Here is a 20,796-nt window from a genome sequence, read left to right on the forward strand (position 1 = left end):
GAGCAAAAACCATACCGAAGACATTTATAGTGAAGGCAGGGCTACGCAAAGATTAAAAAAAACTGGAAATTTATTTTCAGGAATTTGTATTTTAAAAATCCTCTAAATTAGCAACAATAAATTAACAATAAATATGAAAAAAATTAGGATGATTAACATAATTATGGCTTTTTGCACAACGTAAACATGCGGATCGGAAATGGCGGGAAAACAAACATCACGCTTTTTATTTTTTTTCCTGCTAATTTGCTGTCACTGCTGTCAATTTTTTTTTTAATTATCGATTAGGCTATTTTTGTCTTTGATTTGTCAAGGTGGCCAACATAACGCGTCTAATCCGTGTATCAGCAGCTCAACAACTAGCAGACTGCTAGCAAGCGTTTATGAATCATACTTCTTGACAACCGTCTATTAAGCTTAATCAGTCTGCTAAGTAACAGACCGATCAAAACCTCAATTAAGGTTTTTTTATGAATAAGGCTGTAAGACTTTAAACCCAGCGGCAGAAATTTCAAGATTTTATCCCTATCCCGGGGTAATATCGGGATAAAAGAAGCCTTTGTGTTATTTTAGATGTCCAGCTATCTACATACCAAATTTCATCCAAATCCGTCCAGCCGTTCCGGCGTGAAAGAGTAACAAACGTACTCATAAACAAACTTTCGCATTTATAATATTAGTAGGATAGGGTTTTATGCCTCGCAAGCCTGTAAGAGCTTTTTCATCACACTTGCTCGTAACAGTGTCGTAACATGCAGGCTACCTTGGTTGCAACCCCCATATAAAACCCTCGACCTTAATGTGCTTGTCATGAACCCGTGGTCGGTAAATGAGTCATTGCGCGTATAAATTGTCTTGTCATGAAGCCCAAGGTCGGTAAATTAATGAGTCCGTGCCCGTACTGATGGTGCTGCACGCGCTGCTGCGCATGGCGTAGCAGCAGGACCACATGCACACGCGGCTCAAGCACATGCTGAGGGAGGGGAGGGCGACGCTTCCAAGAGCGCAGCCTAAGGTATCGCCAATATTTGGAACAATTATATTTTTTCTTTTAGAAATATAAAATTTTACTTGCAATATGATGAAAAACATTGAATGTCGCACGGGCGGTACTAGAATTCCGAACATCGACTCATTAAAGCCCTCAGTCTTCGACTTCGGGCTTCTAATAGACTCTCGTTCGTAATTCCTTATTTACCGCCCTTAAGACACAATGTACTATAGAACAATCCTACTTACTCCCAAAGAATTGTTGATTCAAGTAAAAGTTAGGATCTGTATACACCGCACGTATCCATAGCGTCGTTATGAATGGTGGATAAAATTTTACTGTTTTACGTAAGTAGAACAAAATTTACGGGCAGACGGGGCAATCCTGTTTTCTATATTAAACGTGGAATGGAAAGGCATAAGAATTTGATGTTTGCGCTCTAAATAATGTTGTTTACGTTTCTGTTGAATATAGGGTAAATCGTCAATAACTGGCCACCTTGTACTAAAATGAGTTCGTCACCTATAAATGGATTAAGCCGTGGTGGCCTAGTGGTTCGACCTATCGCCTCTCAAGCAGAGGGTCGTGGGTTCGAACCCCGGCTCGCACCTCTGAGCTTTTCGAAATTCATGTGCGGAATTACATTTGAAATTTACCACGAGCTTTGCGGTGAAGGAAAACATCGTGAGGAAACCTGCACAAACCTGCGAAGCGATTCAATGGTGCGTGCGAAGTTCCCAATCCGCACTGGGCCCGCGTGGGAACTATGGCCCAAGCCCTCTTGTTCTGAGAGGAGGCCTGTGCCCAGCAGTGGGACGTATATAGGCTGGGATGATGATGAAATGGAATAATTCATTTTTAGTATAAGGTGGCAGGTTTTTGAATAGTGGCCAGTAATTTACCCTAACGTGGTAAGATTTGATAGTGACTGATAGAATGGCTCCTCCCCTTTAAAGTTTTTAATATCTCACTAAGTATCCATACTAATATTGTAAATGCGAAAGTGTGTGTTTGTACGTTTTTCACGTCAAAACGGAGCAACGGATCGACGTGATTTTTGGCATGAGAGTGACATAGGCTACTTTTTATCCCGGAAAAATGCACAGCTCCCGAGGGAACAGCGCGCGATAACCAAATATCACGCGGGCGAGGCCGCGGGCAAAAGCTAGTAATGCGAAAGTTTGTAAGTCTGTTTGTTTGTTTATTTTTTGTTTTTTACTTCTACATGTCTAAACCGCTGAACCGATTCAGATGAAATTCGGTATACAAATAGTTTAAGTCCCGGGGAAAGACATAGGATAGTTTTAACCCAAAAAATTGCATTGTTCCCGCGGGAGTCACGGCCAGTAACGGCTATACTTTTTAATATCAAGAGATGCTACGCTACGGATAGATGGAAACTATTCGGTATATGTCCGGGTCCGGCCTTATTTTGCGATGTATAGGCCACCATTTTGCTGACTGACAATGAGGTACGGAACCCTAAAAAGGTTGACTTAACCGTAGCCACAGTAGCCTGCCAAGTGAAGTTCAAAAAGATTGTAGAAATATCGCAACGACATCTATACGTGAGGTTGGGGCTGTAGTTTACAACGCACTGGGGAGGACCCCTGTCAGGCTCGTCGGAGCTAGGCTAGCTCCCTGGGAATTACCCCGACACTAGCACGTGTCCATTTACAAATAAAACAGCCTTAATTGACAGCTAAAGTCAGCTAACGAGGGACCATACGCACATTTAAATGTTACGCAGTTAATCATAATCATACTAATTTGGAAGGAAAGAAGAAAATGTTTAATCGGCAAATAAATAAAGTAACGAGATATAACCTAACCTAACCAATTAAAAGTTGGAAAAGCCCCAACTTTGTCACTTCAAAGTTCAATATCTCAAAAACGGCTGAACCGATTTTGATGAAACATGCCTAAGAACCATCGCTAGAAAACCTGCTTTAGAATAAAAAACGCATTCAAATCGATCCACCCGCTTAAGAGCTACGGTGCCACAGACAGCGGTCAAACTTATAACACCCCTCTTTTTGCATCGGGAGTTAAAAACAATAAGGTACACAATAACGTACTAAGAGATGATTTTCAGCTGCAGCCAAATATATATGAAAAAACCGGCCAAGAGAGTGTCGGACACGCCCAAAATAGTGTTCCATAGCCATTACGAAAAAATTAAGTAATATTTTTCTAAGGATTTCGTATTTTATATACGGAATCTTCCAAGTTTAGTTATATTTTATACCTTAGGCTGCTATTTACTCACAAACTACTAACAATTCTCAAGCAAACTTAGCCGTTATAGTTTTCCTTGAAAGTTTGAAATACTTACTATAGATATCCTGATTTTTTGCAAATTTTTCCACCCACCGGTTTAGATTTTAGAGGGGAAGGGACGCTCGATTTTAATGAAAATTTGCACTTTAAAGTTGAATATTTCGGAAACAAATCACTGAATCGAAAAATATTTCTAGCAACCCCCGAATGGTTTTAAAATACCTATCCAACGATACCCCACACTATAGGTTGGATAAAAAAAAAAATCACCCCCACTTTCAGTATATGGGAGATACCCTAAAAAAAAATTTTGTTTAATTTTTAATTGTACCATTTTGTCGGCATAGTTTACTTATATATCCGTGCAAAATTAAGGCTTTATAGCATTAATAGATCCTGAGCAATACCGCGGACGGACAGACAGACAGACAGACATGGCGAAACTATAAGGTTCCGTTTTTGCCATTTTGGCTCCGGAACCCTAAAAAAAAAGGAATAATGTACTAACAGTTTTACATTATTTGCGATTATTCAAACGTAATTCAACCGCCTTTTATCATTTAGCTGTAGATTTTGATGTCATTTATACTATTATTTTGTTAGAGTTTCCTACCAGATAACTAAAAAACTCTGAACTCTAAACTCTGAGTTTTTCGAAATTCATGTGCGGAATTACATTTGAAATTTACCACGAGCTTTGCGGTGAAGGAAAACATCGTGAGGAAACCTGCGCAAACCTGCGAAGCAATTCAATGGTGCGTGTGAAGTTCCCAATCCGCACTGGGCCCGCGTGGGGACTATGGCCCAAGCCCTCTAGTTCTGAGAGGAGGCCTGTGCCCAGCAGTGGGACGTATATATAGGCTGGGATGATGAACTAAAAAACTGTATACCTAATGAATATTCGGCTCACCATCGATTGATTAAATTTATCCGTCAAATAAAATTAATCAGTGGGTGGTGAAACAGCCCCTTAGAGATGGAAGAGATCCTTTTCTGGGATTAAATTCCTTTCTTCCAATATTTATGATTGTTAATTGGTTGGTAGGTACCATCAATAGAGTGGTGCTGTAACAACTCGACTCCCGCTAGGTATTATTTTACGTGACGTCTTCAACTAGGGCTGCCATCCGTCCGGGTTTCCCCGGATTTGTCCTAGTTTAGAGGGCGTCCGGGGAGCGTCCGGGCGGGGTTTCATTTGTAGTCCGGGTTTAAAAATATTTTTAATTTTTAGACCAATGCAATTAGAATTTTTTGAAGAATTAATTTCCAGCAAGCTGTAAATCGTTTTATAAGGATCTTATTTGATTGGCCTATATTTTATTATACCTACTGATCAAGTTTAACAAAAACCTAAGCCTGTTGACATGTCCGGGTTTCGGGCTCCAAAATCCGGGTTTTTCACGCGTCTTGTCCTGGTAGCCAAATTTTAGAGATGGCAGCCCTATCTTCAACGACAAGTACCTATGCCAAAGCTTGCGTAATAGTCACCAGAGGGTCTACTCCGAAATTCGAAGTTCGTACGTTCCACCCCTCTCACACTTATTATTACTATTTTTTAATTTATGACGATGGAAGCAGTCTACGCTTCCACTGAACGCAGATAATAGTTAGTGTTTAGTTTTGTAACAAAGGGACCCCATACATCCCTGTATTATTATTATTTTTTGTGGATTTTTTTTTATTTAATTGTGTACCAGTAGTTTTTAAGTATTTTAATTTTATTTGTAATTATTTTATGTTGAAAAAATGACTTTCTGCCAAGTTTCTTGCGGCGCATTCTTCTTGGCGCTGGTCGTTTAAAAAATGGCGTGTAAAAGTGCCCATTGCTGCCTATTTACTAAATAAATGATTTGAATTTGAATTTGAATTAGAATTGGTTTTTATTACCTTTAAGTCGCACTCCCAGACCAACACCGCATCAACTCAAAATAATACACCATTTTAATTTAGACCTTCCAGAAATTTGACTTAATTCTAAATTAAAATGGTGTATTATTTTGAGTTGATGCGGTGTTGGTCTGGGAGTGCGAAAGTGTCAGAGTGATGGAATGGAATGGATGGAATGACACGAACTTCGATTTTCGAATTTCGGAGTAGCCCCGCTGCAATAATATTTGCTACAGCGGAACGAGCAAATTATCTGACACGTCCTACCGGCTCTATAAATAGTCGCATCAGATATTTATGCACGCTTTGTTCTGTCAGATATTGGTGCTGGTGACTGTACGTCAAGGGCAAAGATATCGACACGGCCAAAGTTGCAAAAATATGTATACACGGCCTTGATGCATAGAGTCGCGTATACATATTTTTGTAACTTTGGCCGTGTCGATATCTTTGCCCTTGACCGTACACAAACTGCGAGGTGCTGCATCCGAAGACCACTTTCTCTCTCACTTAAAAACGATCCAGCCACTGTAGGTACTTACTTTATAGTCCTGATACAAGGTTGCTTCCTTACGCCATTGCTATAACGGAGTAGTATTTTGTGTTTATTTCTTTGTTACAGAAACTAAGCTAGAATGATTGACCCCAGTTCTTCAGAGGAGGACAGTGATGACGACCGCAAGAAGCCACCCTCCAACAAACTACAACCTGGTAAGATTTTTTTTATTAAACAGGGTAGACTAGAAAGTCGAAAATTAACAAACAGCCACCTAATAGAATAAATAAACATAAGTAAACCATCACAAATGGAAGCCCCTCCAATTATCTCCTCCTCGTAATAAGAAGGGCTAAGCTACTACGAAATTCGAAAATCGAAGCCGTGGTGGTCTAGTGGTTTGACCTATCGCCTCTCAAGCAGAGGGTCGTGGGTTCGAACTCCGGCTCGCACCTCTGAGTTTTTCGAAATTCATGTTCGGAATTACATTTGAAATTTACCACGAGCTTTGCGGTGAAGGAAAACATCGTAAGGAAACCTGCACAAACCTGCGAAGCGATTCAATGGTGCGTGCGAAGTTCCCAATCCGCACTGGGCCCGCGTGGGAACTATGGCCTAAGCCCTCTTGATCTGAGAGGAGGCCTGTGCCAGCAGTGGGACGTATATAGGCTGGGATGATGATGATCGTACCATCCCTCTCACTCTCCTATTAAATAATACTTATTAGCGTCAGCGGGACGGTACGGATGGACTTCGATTTACGAATTTTGTAGTAGCCAATAGCTCCTGAGAATTTGGGATGTGCAGCCGGATTTTTAAGCCGGTGAGAGGCCGGCACTCTCAGGGTCCTCCTTCCCCGTCATCGATAGTGGATTTTCCCGACTGCACGCCGCCATCGCCTATAAAGCACCTGATATAAAATTATAAAAAAAACAAGTAACCAAAAGCAAGAACTTACTGTCTTTGGCTCTTAACGCGACCCAACCCCAAAAAAATCGGTCAAGAGCGTATCGAACATGCCTATTAGGTTTCTGTAGCCGTAACGAAATGTTATTTTGAATACAAGCTTTTTTGCTGACTGTACTTTTGTCGACTTTACTTGCATGGTCACCCATTTACATTTGCATACCAAATTTCAAGTCGATGCCATTAACCGTTGAAGAGTCCGTCCTGCAGAGACGATCCTAGCGGGACTACCAGGATGTCAGAGCCAGATTATTGTACTGTCACGCAATTTACATGAGTATTCCAAATTTCAAGTCAATCCGACTACTGGTAGTTGGTCGAATTTAACTTGCAAGATTTGACTACAGACAGAGACAGACAGACAACGGGGCAGGTGAAACTAAATAAAAGCTTGTATTTTGTACGGAATTTTCCAAGTAGCTACCTAGATTTTATAAGTGAGGCGCTATTTATTCTTATAGGTACTACTAATATTCAAGCAAACACAGGTTTTCCTTGTTCATTTGATAGTTTACTGCCACCATTTTCAAAATTTACCAACTCTCTGGAGCTTAAGGGGGCCACTCTGTTTGTGTCAGCGTTTGCAGGCCTCCCACTAGACTAGGTGGACTGACATCGTGAGAGTTGCAGACAACCGGTGGATGCAAGTGGCGAGTTGTCGATCATTGTGGCTTTCTAAAGGCCATTGTTCAGCCGTGGACGTCTTCTGTCTGATGATGACGATTGACTCGTGTGTTGTTGTTCACAGTTGCCCCACCAGCCTCGTTGGCGGGAGGCAGGCCGTCGGTCCGGGGCAAGCCGGAGCTGCCTCGGGGATCCACTGCAGGCCTACCAGGTAACTTAAGTCTAAAAAAAAACAAAAAAAAAAGAAAGAAAAATATTTATTCCTGAATTTTTTATAAAAAGAAGAAAAATGGAAAAATGGAGATAAAAATATTGTCACGAAATGGTCCCAACCCAGCATGACATCAACCGTGCAGCCGACGTTATGGTCTTCATTCATCATTCATTCCAGCCTATATACGTCCCACTGCTAGGCACAGGCCTCCTCTCAGAACAAGAGGGCTTGGGCCATAGTTCCCACGCGGGCCCAGTGCGGATTGGGAACTTCGCACGCACCATTGAACCGCTTCACACGTTTGTGCAGGTTTCCTCAAGATGTTTTCCTTCACCGCAAAGCTCTTGGTAAATTTCAAATGTAATTCCGCACATGAATTTCGAAAAATTCAGAGGTGCGAGGTGTGTTATGGTCTTCCTTTGGAACTATTGAACTAAACGTGTGTCTATACGATGCGGTCATTTTAAAAACCAGTCGTTTTGCTACCAAGTCATTCGGAGCGGAAGTTATAGGCTTTCTACATGTCCTTTTGAGAACTGGGCCTTATGACGATTTGGTCGTTTTAACAAAATAGTCTTCATCTCTGCTACTTATACCTGCAAGATATAAAGCTATATAATGTTAAGGCGAGGGCGAAGATTTTCAAGCATCATCAAGGCGAACTCTGGCTCTGGTCTCTGGCTTTAGTTGTAGCGATTTATCGCTACACTCTTGACTCACTCCAAAATGGATTTGAGGGTCAGTAGCGAACTCAACCAGAGCTCATCTTCAGAGAATCACAATCGTTCACCATGCTGTGGAGGTGGAGGAACTGCATGAACACACATTTCTTGCATAAACGTAGCTTTCATAAGGTCGCGGGTGAGCAAAGTAACTGGTTTAGATATTAGCAGGTTAGGACCTTGTGCAAGGTTCGCCCGGATTGCTACCACCATCGCTCGCTCGCTAATCCTGCCGTGAAGCAGCAGTGCTTGCACTGTTGTGTTTCGGCGTGGAGAGTAAGACAGCCGGTGAAATTACTGGCACTTGAACTCCCATTCTTAGGCCTCTAGGTTGGCAACGCATCTGCAATACCCCTGGTGTTGCAGATGTTTATGGGCGGTGGTGATCTCTTACCATCAGGAGACCCACTTGCTCGTTTTCCATCCAGTCGAATAAAAAAAAAACTTAACATGACTACTTTCTTATGGTTCCCTTTCTCTTCGACACCGCAGTGCTTTATTCCGGAATCATAATTAAATTAGAGTAATAATTAAATTCTTATTCACAATAATCTTATTAATGTTAAACTAGTTTTAATTCAATCAGAAAAAGTGTAAAAAATATTACAATGATTATAGTGGAACATATAGCGTGTTTGAAATCAATTAGTACAATAATTAACATCCCAATGTTTCCGTGACTATAAAAAACTACGAACTACGTAAATATCAAGCATTTCGTAAATATTGTTTTAATACAAGCATTGAGGTCACAGTTAGAAAGAAAATCCTAATTCAGAACAATTTTGATACCTACCTATTGTTTTCAAGAGAAGCTTAGAGCAATAGCTAATCGGCAACTTTATAACACATGTACCATCAGCCAAATAAGTGGTCTATCAATTTTTAAACAAGTTCCTATCAAATGAATATAAATAATAATAATAAATAAAGTTGAACTTTCAAGCTGACAGACACGTCTAATGGCATTATTGTTTTGTGACATGCAAACGATTATCAACTTTAGGGTGGTAGACTACATATTTGGCTGATGGTACCTTATTTTTTGAAATGCCAACCGCGAATTCTCTACTTATAACATTACGTTTTTATTAGCTAAATGTCGACGTGTCTCTAGAGCCGGGCCAAGCTAAGTCTGCAACGGAATAATTTGGCAACACTGTATTTTAACGTCTAATCACGTACATAATAATGCGTTACATTTATTTGCAGTGTTACCATATTATTCTCTGCAGAGTTAGCTAGCTTAGCCAGGCTCTAGCAGCGATGCAAAATTTTAATATCTATTTGTTCTCGGTTCAAACTTTCTCAATTTACTGGACGATTCAAGTTTTGTCCCACTTCAGTTCTAGGTATTCCAGTCGAAGTTGAATTGACGAGCCAAGCGTGGTTATCGGCAGAATTTTGCAGTTAATTTTGATTAAAGCTTCGGTTCGGTTTTGGGAAAGGTTTAAATGCGTGTTTTGATTCATTATATTAGTATAACAATTCATAAAACTTCGGCAACTTTCTTATACATTTTGTATTCATCATTTAAAAAAACCTTTTTAGTCAAAACAACAAAAAGTACCTACCAGTTAAATCGTTTACAAAGTTCATGGTCACACTTAATAAATAATTTAATAATACTATACGATATAGCAGTTTTAACTAAGGTAGCGGTAGGTTAAGTTCTGTTTGTCTCCTGAATCACTCTGTATCTAGTCGAAAGAAATACGATATATCATAATTATGTATGACACTTGAGCACTCGGCCAAATAGTATCTAGATTCTAGAGGCCGACCGATCAGACACCCCTGCTTCATATATATATCCATTAGATTCTAATGGATATATATATATATGAAGCATGGAGCATATGGATCTAATGATTAGATCAACAATATATTGGGCATTCGCTTGGAATATGGCGATGCATACGTCATTGTTTCAAATTTCATTCCCTTGTGACTCGCAGCTTAATTACCACATTTCAACACACTCAGGCCTAAAGGGTTGGTCGTAATTAAGGGGATCCCATGCCCCAATGACCTTCGATCTGAATTCCTTAGTTTTCTAATGTTTTTTTGTAGCTTGTTATTAACAACAACGGTTTGAAGCAATATAGTAAGTATCCATATTTAGTTCAAAGTTCATTGTCTTCGAGATATTTGGCATCAAAGTCGAACAATCTTAGGCTAAAACACTGGTTTTCTGGCCTTAACTTTTGAGTTAATTAGTTTCAAATAAAAACCCTCGACCAGTTTTTAGAGACGTCAAATATGTAGATTTCGTATATGTTAGATCTTTAATTTCAATAGAGATACGAAATAAGTGCTTTTTCAGAGAATTTTTAAAAAATCATACAAAATTAAGTATTCGTTTTTTTTCAAAATCGGTAGACAAAAATGGAGATAAAAGATTAGAGAACCGACAGCCGTTTGACTTATAATTCTATCTGTATGGCAAAAGTAGGAGATACGATTCAAAACTTGTCAAAAATCGATGAAAACCTCGGGTAGTTCCTTAAGTAATAATGAATGTCGTATTTATATTTGCGTAGGTCCGAGCCCGCTTACAACGGCGCCGCACGCCGCCCCCCTACACCCCGCGACCCGCCAGCGGGAAGCCGCCCTCGCCCCCCCTCCTCACGCGTGAGTATTAACTAGAGACAAACAACCCCTAAGAATGCACTTAAGGCCTGTTATAGAAAGAACTTCAGAATGGCGTTACTTTATAAACATAAATGCAGTCTTAGAATTAGAGCCGGCCTTAGAAAAAGAGTCGTATCAGATATTAATGCACGCTTTGTTGTGTTAGATATGGGTGCTGGTGACTATATTGCTAATGAAAACGAGTTAGTACCTACGTCTCCAAGCAAAGTCTAGGTCAAAAAATTACCACCGGTCCGGAAAACCCCTGTTGTAAGCTGTTTAAAAAGAAACTTAACAAGGTTTTTTTTTTCAAAACAGAGTTACATTTTTCTTAAAGGACCATAGGACAGTCACTATCATAATATCATAAACCTAAAGACCACCCGCGTTAATGACAGTGACTATATATCACTCTCGTGATTCTGGTTACGAGGTCTATCGAAGCAATCAGCTGGCCTTAAAGCGCTAGGTTGTTTCATGCGATAAACGCGTTTGACGCACATCAAATTTGCATCAGATAATTTAATTACCGAACCGAAGGTTTACGCCATTTTCAAATTCTTTCTTTATGGCAGGAGGTTCTTGTACTTGACAAAACTATTTTAAAAATATTCATTCACGACCATTTCGTCTCACAAAGCATTGTAGCAAGTACTTGCTAATAGTATTTTTAATAAAGTAAATACCCAATAGATTAAGCTTATTAGAATAAATCAAAATTATGCAATATTTCAGTTATTAGATATTTCTTAAATTAATTAGTGCTTAATAATTTAGATCATACATTTCCATACTCGTCTGCATACACTGAATGACCAACCAAATCGATAAAGAAAGGACTCACAATGACCTACAGGTGGTGACTTAAATTTTTACAAACCCACTTTGAAGCTAAATTCCATCTGAGCCTTCGGGACAACATCTGCGATCACTCTAGTACCTACTACCATGGGCAGCGGAAACAGTTTAAAAAAGCAAGATCTACATTTGACCAAAAATTTCATCACTATTCGAATAGATCTTTCCTCAACACCACTTATAAGCGACTCAGTGTATGCAAACGCATGGCATTTTACATTGACGACTTAATACTATAGATCGTGTAGATCGTTTCTGCGCAGGACCTCGACGGGGAGCGCGAGCTCCGGAGAGGCGCCTGCGCCGTCGCCCAGTCCGTCCGGCGCCAGCCATTCTGACAAGGACCAAGACCCTCAGGTAGGCTATTTTTCTGTTCTTCTAAGTGGACATCCATAAATTACGTCACACTATTAGGGGGGGGAGTGGCACAGGAACAAAATAATTGCAAATTTCGTAGCAATACGTGTGACGAGGTGTGCTAAATAATAAAAAAACCGGGCAAGAGCGTGTCAGACACGCCCGAAATAGGGTTCCGTAGCCATCACGAAAAAGTTAAGTAATATTTAATGAACTAAAATAATTTCCTTGCTCACCCGCGACCTCACGATAGCTAAGCTTATGCAAAATATGCGTGTTCATGCAGTTCCTCCACCTCCACACTGTAAGAACACACACAAATCACACAAACCCATCTATCACCACCACCACACTACACTGACGCGTTTCGAACTCAAACAGAGCTCATCTTCAGAGTGACACAACCGTACACCATGCTACCAGTTGTTAGACTAACGAACCACAACCACCGTTTTAACTTGTCACTGTAACTCCCCAAGTACCCACATACGTTTATGAAACAAAACAAAACTACCCACAAATTATTAATAAATTTTTAACCGTCCTTCAAAACTACCTTGATTTTTTATTTATTTACTGTCAAGGCATGTTTATTAACTACCATTGCTGAAATTAGATCCAAGCCGTAGCAAGGGAGATGAAACTAAATTACCTGCTCATTAATAATAGACCCCATACTGTTGTATCTAATTATCTCCATGCATTCTAAAACATCGAGACGAAACCCCTTGCCACAATAATGTAACACTTCATACGAATCGGAGTCCGATAAAGAATGATTTAGTTCCAACAAATGTTTGGCAAAATTCGACTTATCACGATGCTCATTCCTATATGCCGAAACATGCTCATTAAAACTGCGTCCTGTCTGACCAACATATACTTTACTGCAGTCATTACAAGTGAGCTTGTATACACCCGATTTAGTTCCTTTATCTACCTTCTCTTTGTGGTTACAAAGTTTAGAGTACAAAGAGTTGTTAGTCTTAAAGGCTACCTTTAATGCAGTTTTTAATGCTAGATTTAAAGAGCATGTTTCGGCATATAGGAATGAGCATCCTGATAAGTCGAATTTTGCCAAACATTTGTTGAACTAAATCATTCTTTATCGGACTCCGATTCGTATGAAGTGTTACATTATTGTGGCAAGGGGTTTCGTCTCGATGTTTTAGAATGCATGGAGATAATTGATACAACAGTATGGGGTCTATTATTAATGAGCAGGTAAATTTAGTTTCATCTCCCTTGCTACGGCTTGGATCTAATTTCAGCAATGGTAGTTAATAAAACATGCCTTGACAGTAAATAAATAAAAATCAGGTAGTTTTGAAGGACGGTTAAAAAAAATTATTAATAATTTGTGGGTAGTTTTTTGTTTGTTTCATAAAACGTATGTGGGTACTTGGGGAGTTACAGTGACAAGTTAAAACGGTGGTTGTGGTTCGTTAGTCTAACAACTGGTAGCATGGTGTACGGTTGTGTCACTCTGAAGATGAGCTCTGTTTGAGTTCGAAACGCGTCAGTGTAGTGTGGTGGTGGTGATAGATGGGTTTGTGTGATTTGTGTGTGTTCTTACAGTGTGGAGGTGGAGGAACTGCATGAACACGCATATTTTGCATAAGCTTAGCTATCGTAAGGTCGCGGTGAGCAAGGAAATTATTTTAGTTCATTGATATGGACCTCCGCAAAGTAACGCCTGATTCAATAAATTATTTAAGTAATATTTTTCTAAGGATTTCGTCTTTTATACGGAGTCTTCCAAGTTTAGGTTTATTTATACCTCAGGCTGCTATTTACTCTTAAACTACTTACTACTAATTCTCAAGCAAACTTAGCCGTTATAGTTTTCCTTGAAAGTTTAATAATACTTACTACCATACTGAATTTTTTTAAATTTTTCCACCAACCGGTTTAGATTTTAGAGGGGGGACGCTCGATTTTAATGAAATTTTGCACTTAAAGTTGAATAGGTATTTCGCAAACAAATTACTTAATCGAAAAATCGTCTAAGCAAACCCCTAATGGTTTTAAAATGGTTGCAAAATTACAGCTTTCTAGCATTGATAGTCCCTGAGCAAAGCCGCCGACGGACAGACAGACATGGCGAAACTATAAGGGTTCCGTTTTTGCCATTTTGGCTCCGGAACCCTAAAAATGGTGTGTAGGTTGCTTCGTGGGTGGCCCCTATGTCGCTACTCTTAACAGAGTGGTCGTGGTCTTCGGTTTGGCGACTTTCTTGGAAGTAGTGTGGGGTTTCTCTTACCTTCCGCACCGCAGATCTGAAGTCTGGAGCTTGTAATTGGTGACAGATATTGATGTAGCTCACCATACAAATCCCTTAGTTCGCGTTTTACGGCACTCACTGGAGATTGGAGAGCGATCTTCCTGTTCTAAAACCGGACACGGCACGGATTTAAATCATACAGAAATTATAATTAATAATGTTTCACTGAAAAAAAATAGACACATGACATCAGATACTCTTTTTTTCAATTAATATCTTTGTTATAGTTTTATACATAAATGTAATAAGTAAACGTTATCAGTCAGATCTAAATACAAGGTTGCGCAAGCTTGTATTCGAGGATCATACTGCAAAGGTAACGGATCTCTTTCGTTAAATCCTTAGTTTCATCAACTGAAAACATTTCATGAACTGAAAAATGAAGTGAAATAAATGTGAATAGATACTTGTAGATAGAAAAGATTAAATTCTTACAGAGCATGGCTTTAAGCTAAAAGCTGTGGTAGATAGAAGACGTTAATGGGACAATAATGTTCTTTTAGGAAAAAATAGAAAAGTTAGAGGAAGACAAGAAACGCCGCCTTCAGCTGTACGTGTTCGTATCACGATGCATCGCACACCCCTTCAACGCTAAGCAGCCGACTGATATGACGAGGCGACATACCAAGCTCACGCCGCACCAGCTCGAAACAATACAGGCGCGGTTTCAGGTCAGTTTAACCATCTTACAGCACGAATACAATAGCTAGAGCCTGCTAGAGCAAAAAGTAGAATATTAGCTGCACAGAACACACAAGAAGATATTAAACATAAAACTACCCTTAGTCTCAGATACAATGAAAAATAGATCAGGCTGTCACATACATAAATCATAGTACATGTACACAACGAGCGGTAGATGCACCACCGCATATTTCCTTGACAGAATTCGTCAAATGAGTACGCGTGGACGAATCCTTGAATTTATCAGCCATGCTATTAACAATTCTATCTGACCAGTTCGTATAGAAAGAAATAGAATACATATAATAGTAAATAATTATTTTTTAACAACTACAATAATACAGCTAAAAAGAAAATAATTCGTCGTGTAGTTGCTACAAAAAAAAGTAACACCCTAAGCATGGTTATGACAAATAGTACCACAACGCTCGTTTTCAGTGGTCCTCTCCTCAGTATCCTCAAGTATCATCGAACTCTTGGTTTCTCCAGGCATTCTTAAAAGGCGAGACTCAGATCCTGGCAGACGAGGCCTTCCAAACGCGGTGCAGTCCTATCACGACGTGTTCCTCAAGTCGGAGCGGGTGAACAGATGGTCAGGTCCGGAGCATGCAGCCACCACGACTTCCGTTGAGGTCTTCAGGAACAACATAGAGAAGAGAGTCAGGTTTGATAAAATGATTGTCTTATTCACATTTATGTTTTAATACCACGATGACTTATTTCTTACAGAGCATCGGACATTTCTGTTATGTTGCCTATTTTAATAACGTATTTTCTAGGCAATCGTTTATTAAAGAAGATTATACACAACACAAGATACAATCATATGATAGGAAACAAAATTAATAAAAACAACATAAATATACCTAACTATAAAAGAAAAACATCTAGGAGGCCCTCCTGCGGCATAGACCCCCAACACACTGGCGGCATTACCTCTCTGTACAGTTAGAGAATTCGCTGGGAGAGGTAAGCGCCAGCTTCTGGGGTCTCCTGAGGACTCTATCAGCGGGACGAATGGCTCCCATTAAGGCCTTCATGTCAGCCGACCAGGGACCCATTGTCTCCCTGCGAGCGCCGCAAACTCATAGTCCTTTAAAAGAGAAGAGTATTTGCGGCGCTTGAGAACTTGGGCCTGGTCAGCTGCAGCCCGGCTTGTGAGTGGGTTGCCTGAATGTGGGACTGCGCGAAAGTGTCGACACACGTTGCGTCCCACACCAGAGCCTTACCCGCTTCCATGGCACCAGAGTAGCCCGTCGGGGCGCTTACCATCGTCTCTGGCCATGCCAACGGGTTCAAGGATTGCGGGCACAGAGACGGTGGCAAGCGAGCGGCGGACCAGGTCATTAATGGTGCCATGGCGGAATAAGCGACCAGCGCTTTTGGGGCATAAGAGGCCAACGTATTACTTTTTTACATTGTTAAGTTAATTAATTTAATTTTATTGATATAATTTCCCAGGTCTTTGCCAGAAATTGATGGATTAAGTAAAGAAACAGTTTTAACTTCGTGGCTAGCTAAATTCGACTGTATCATGAAAGGAACCGGTAAGTCGACTATCTTAATCGGAATCGTAATGCTGGGGCTAACTCAAGGGTCAATGCTACCACCTAATCGATAAAATCTATCCTAAATGTCGCACAGTTATAAAATGAAATACTGACCATTTACGTTTCTAATAGCCATTTTGGTACCACCAAAACAGTAGTATTTAGAACCACGATTTCATGGTCCAATGAACATATCGTCCGGGACAAGATGACTAAAATTGGTATCCGTCCCACATTTGTGGACTCTGTTACATTGGCTCTTTTGTGTAGCCACAGTTGAGTGAATTAAACAAAAAAAGATTGAAAAAGCATGAGTGTTAAAGCATCAGTTGTTGGAGCTTCTGTATGCAAAGCCTTTGATTGTTTGTAATATAACTGTGCTCATCGGTAGAAGGGTATGTCCTTAGAATCATTAGTCAGTACCTAATAAAAACTAAAAACAGTGCTGACCAAACATTAACATTCTTTACAACGCTCATCTGATCATTACAAGGAACATTGTGATCATTTTTATTGACGTCATTACTAAACAAATTGACTCCTCAGAATTTAATGAAACTATCAAAGTCATGAACCTACTGCCTGATTGCATCAGTGTCGTCATCAGATCAGTGTATGATGCAAGCAAACGATTATAATGGATGTTCAAGTGAAATTGTGACATTGTCTTTATTTCCATTGAAAACATCTGAACTAAATAAAAGATTTTGTCATTTGCGTTGGTTAAGATAGTCCTCTAGTTACATTTGTCCCAATTTCATTTTATACCTACGATAAAGTATGATGATATAGTAATCATACTATATCATCAGATATAGTATGATTTATTGACGTTTTAATCTGAAATCTATGCGTTTCTTGATATTTTACAACCTTTTGTTTATGTAGGTACATTTCGTTTTATTGTATTATAGTCATCAAACTTATTATGGGTAAATAACTCCAATCATTGTGTCTGTACCGTAGATAACAATTGTATACCAAAAGCAGTTGCAGTACAAAAGCAAACTTAAATTTTATATCCAAATTAAGTTTTCTATTACTTGACCTATGGCGTAATTAAGTACAATACGTTAACTTAGTACAATTTCTTTTACTGGCGATAAATTTATATCGCAAGTTTGCTTAGTATCGTGCTTCTGAACTCAATGTACCTGAAACAGTGTGTCGCCTGCGTCTGTCTCACTCTCTGTGTTTCTCTCCCTTTCTCTCACGACATGTCTCTCTCACAATCCCAGGAATAACAGGTATCACTCGACTGTTCATTGTGTTCTGCTCTCTCTAGCTTTTGTTACGTGTGATTGCTTGATATTTTAAGCTTTACTTATTATAGTTCGAATTTGGTCCGTTTTAAGTATATCCGTATTTTTTCTTCTCCAGCCACGAATCACTATAACGAGCATTTGAATAATAAATTAATCATTTTTAGCTCTACTATTATTTTATCATTCTTATTCTACAGTTTTTGGATTATAATTGAAGCGGACTTCAGTAAAAAAAATACCTTTACGAAAACCTTGTATATCATTTAAAATTCGATTCTTTGCATGTTAATTTGTATCTCTATTTTTTTTAATATACTGAAAGCAGAAACAGACATGCTACATAACAAAGCTTTAGGAGCTTACGAATGTGAGCGTTGCCTTAGGTTACAAGCTTTGAACTAAAGTATAGCTTCAATAACACACAATATAACAACTTAAGTGAGAAAATTAGATACAACCATCCGTAATTTGATACATATGTATCGAAGATTTTTTCACGTATAATATTGTCTTTCTTAATCGATTCAACAGATTCGATGTGTATAAATAAGTCGGTTTTTCCATGCAAATCTGCCAAAACGTTGTAACAAACGTTGGCGTTTTAGAAGCAACGGATAACATGATAAGTATTTGTTATCTATAGACTCTCCCCCTACGTCTATCATAAATTTAGTTTTGATCCGCGGTTTAGTCCACATTAGAAATACCATCACCAAAAACATTAACAGTCTTAGTTTTGCCTCTTTAATCTTATTCAAAGTTAAAATTGTATCCCATGGGAACACATTATTGGAATACAACACAATAACTTTATTCAAATTCAAATTCAAAATCTATATTGCTTTCACGTACAACACATAATAGACAATTCCGGGCAATACTACATTAAAAAAACGGTAAACCTTATCACTACAGAGGCATCCCTCGAAAACAGATAGAAGAAAGAAACAGATCTAAGCAGGGATTAAGTATTCTAATGTCTCAATCCAGATCATTGTCTATTTGTACGCCAAGTTTCATCTAAATCCGCTCACCGTTATTGCGTAATTGAGTAACAAACATCCAAACATCTAAAAATACTCACAAATTATAATATTAAATTAGTAGGATGATCTGAAGGAGGATGTGACACTAATCGTGCTCTCTATGATTTCACAAAACACTTTCTTCAAACACAATAACCTAGATATTTTTTATGGCAATTCTAATTTATCACATCAGATTAGCATTTACACCCTCAAGTGCTTTTGTAAACTTTTTCATTTATTTGATTCAGAAAATTATATTTCAGAATAGTTTCTTTGTCTAAATTACGTTGGTCTTCGTTTATGATTATGACAAGTCACATTTCCTATTTAGCCATATTGGTAAGTAAACAATGCTTTACAATATTTGATCACTTTTTTATCAAAAATTTTACATTACTGTTACCTATCTCATAAGTAGGTACACATGGGCAAAATGATTTAAGTAATTTTAAAAATTAACAGAGATTAGCCTTCGTACTAAAGAATTAATGAAAACTACATGCTACATAGGGCAGCAGCAAATACAGAGGTAAAATATAATAATAATAACATAAAAATATAGCGATGAAATATTTACTATAGCTACAATTGTAAGCAATGACAATTGGCAGATCTTTTTTATTAATGAAGTAGGTAATCCAGTGAACAACAAAAAAGTTGCCTCAAGACAGTCTTTAATACTTTAACATCTAATTAGACTAAGATGTTAGGTGTCACAGCATTAACTAAATAAAATGTTTTATCAACAAGAATGATCTTCACAGTAACAAGTGACCAACCACTGCACAAACCTAAATAACAAAATTGGCACCAAGCTCTCTCTATGAAACGGCTTTATAATAACCGTCACTGAAGCCGGTTTGACTGTGGATAACGTTAACAAACAACTTAACCTTAAACTCTCCTTATTCCAACTTTAATCTTGACCCAGGCGTCCTCGGCGATGATGATTCCAAGCGACCGTCGAGGGCACAGCAACAGAGCCTAAATGCCGAGTGCATACTCAGCAAGGAACAGCTGTACGACATGTTCCAGCAGATCCTTGGGGTGAAGAAGTTTGAACACCAGCTGCTGTTCAATGCTTTGCTGGTAAGTTATTTTTATCTATAGGTAAAGATAGTGAAGATGTTATTTCTTTTGTTCTCGTTTCTTGGTAAAACCGTAAATTGCTGTTCGAATAAGGACAAGGTTCGTTACCCGTACATCAATATTCTAAGGAAAATACTTGTTTGTTATGTTCTTTATCGTTCGCTGATTTTCTTTTGCATTAAGTACGGTTATAAATGAACCCTGTAACGGGCTTTCGTCCACGACAGCAGTATACCTACCATATTATTACGTACGACTGTAAGTAAAAGTTCTGTGTCATTGTAATTTGCAGTTGGATTCGGCTGATGAGCAAGCAGCGGCAATTAGAAGAGAACTAGACGGCAGAATGCAGAAGGTCAACGAGATGGAAAGGGTAAAAGTTTGACATTTTACTTAAAAAAATAAGAGTCGTTTTAAGCACACGTTTTAAGTGATAAAGAACATTGGTGTGTATTGCTATTATAAATATAGGCAGAAGCTAGATTGAGCAGAAGTAATCTTGAAATAGTTACACAGAGAGATTACTCTGTAAAAAGTGTGAGAACAGTAAGTCCTAAATGATAAACTATAAGAAAATATTATACGATGAAGTGATTAAATATCATGAAAATTAAACCCAATCATTACAGAACCGCAAACTCATGCCGAAGTTCGTCCTCAAAGAGATGGAGTCACTCTACATTGAAGAGCTCAAATCCTCGATCAACCTTCTAATGGCCAACTTGGAGTCCCTGCCCGTCTCCAAGGGTGGTGCTGACTCCAAATATGGCCTGCATAAAATCAAGCGGTATAATCACAGGTCAGTTGGAGAAGTAGAGGTATTAGATGTAGGCTTATATAGTTAAGTAATGACAGCAAAAAGAAAAT

General features: G+C 38.8%; 1 protein-coding gene across 1 annotated transcript in view; it reads left to right on the top strand.

Annotated features, from left to right (window-relative positions):
- The window catches only part of LOC141438591 (calcium-dependent secretion activator-like), a 45,791-nt gene extending 25,017 nt beyond the window's left edge, over positions 1–20,774 (top strand). The window contains exons 2-12 of the mRNA XM_074102456.1: positions 5,781–5,869; positions 7,369–7,455; positions 10,724–10,814; positions 11,936–12,029; positions 14,817–14,984; positions 15,487–15,539; positions 15,587–15,661; positions 16,459–16,544; positions 19,772–19,929; positions 20,222–20,302; positions 20,559–20,774. Of these exons, the coding sequence (XP_073958557.1) occupies positions 5,794–5,869; positions 7,369–7,455; positions 10,724–10,814; positions 11,936–12,029; positions 14,817–14,984; positions 15,487–15,539; positions 15,587–15,661; positions 16,459–16,544; positions 19,772–19,929; positions 20,222–20,302; positions 20,559–20,774 (1,185 nt within the window). The 5' untranslated portion in view covers positions 5,781–5,793. The remainder of the gene's footprint in view (positions 1–5,780; positions 5,870–7,368; positions 7,456–10,723; positions 10,815–11,935; positions 12,030–14,816; positions 14,985–15,486; positions 15,540–15,586; positions 15,662–16,458; positions 16,545–19,771; positions 19,930–20,221; positions 20,303–20,558) is intronic.
- Positions 20,775–20,796: the final 22 nt, after the last annotated feature.

Source organism: Choristoneura fumiferana, chromosome 19 (genome assembly GCF_025370935.1).
Source record: "Choristoneura fumiferana chromosome 19, NRCan_CFum_1, whole genome shotgun sequence".
NCBI lineage: Eukaryota > Metazoa > Arthropoda > Insecta > Lepidoptera > Tortricidae > Choristoneura > Choristoneura fumiferana.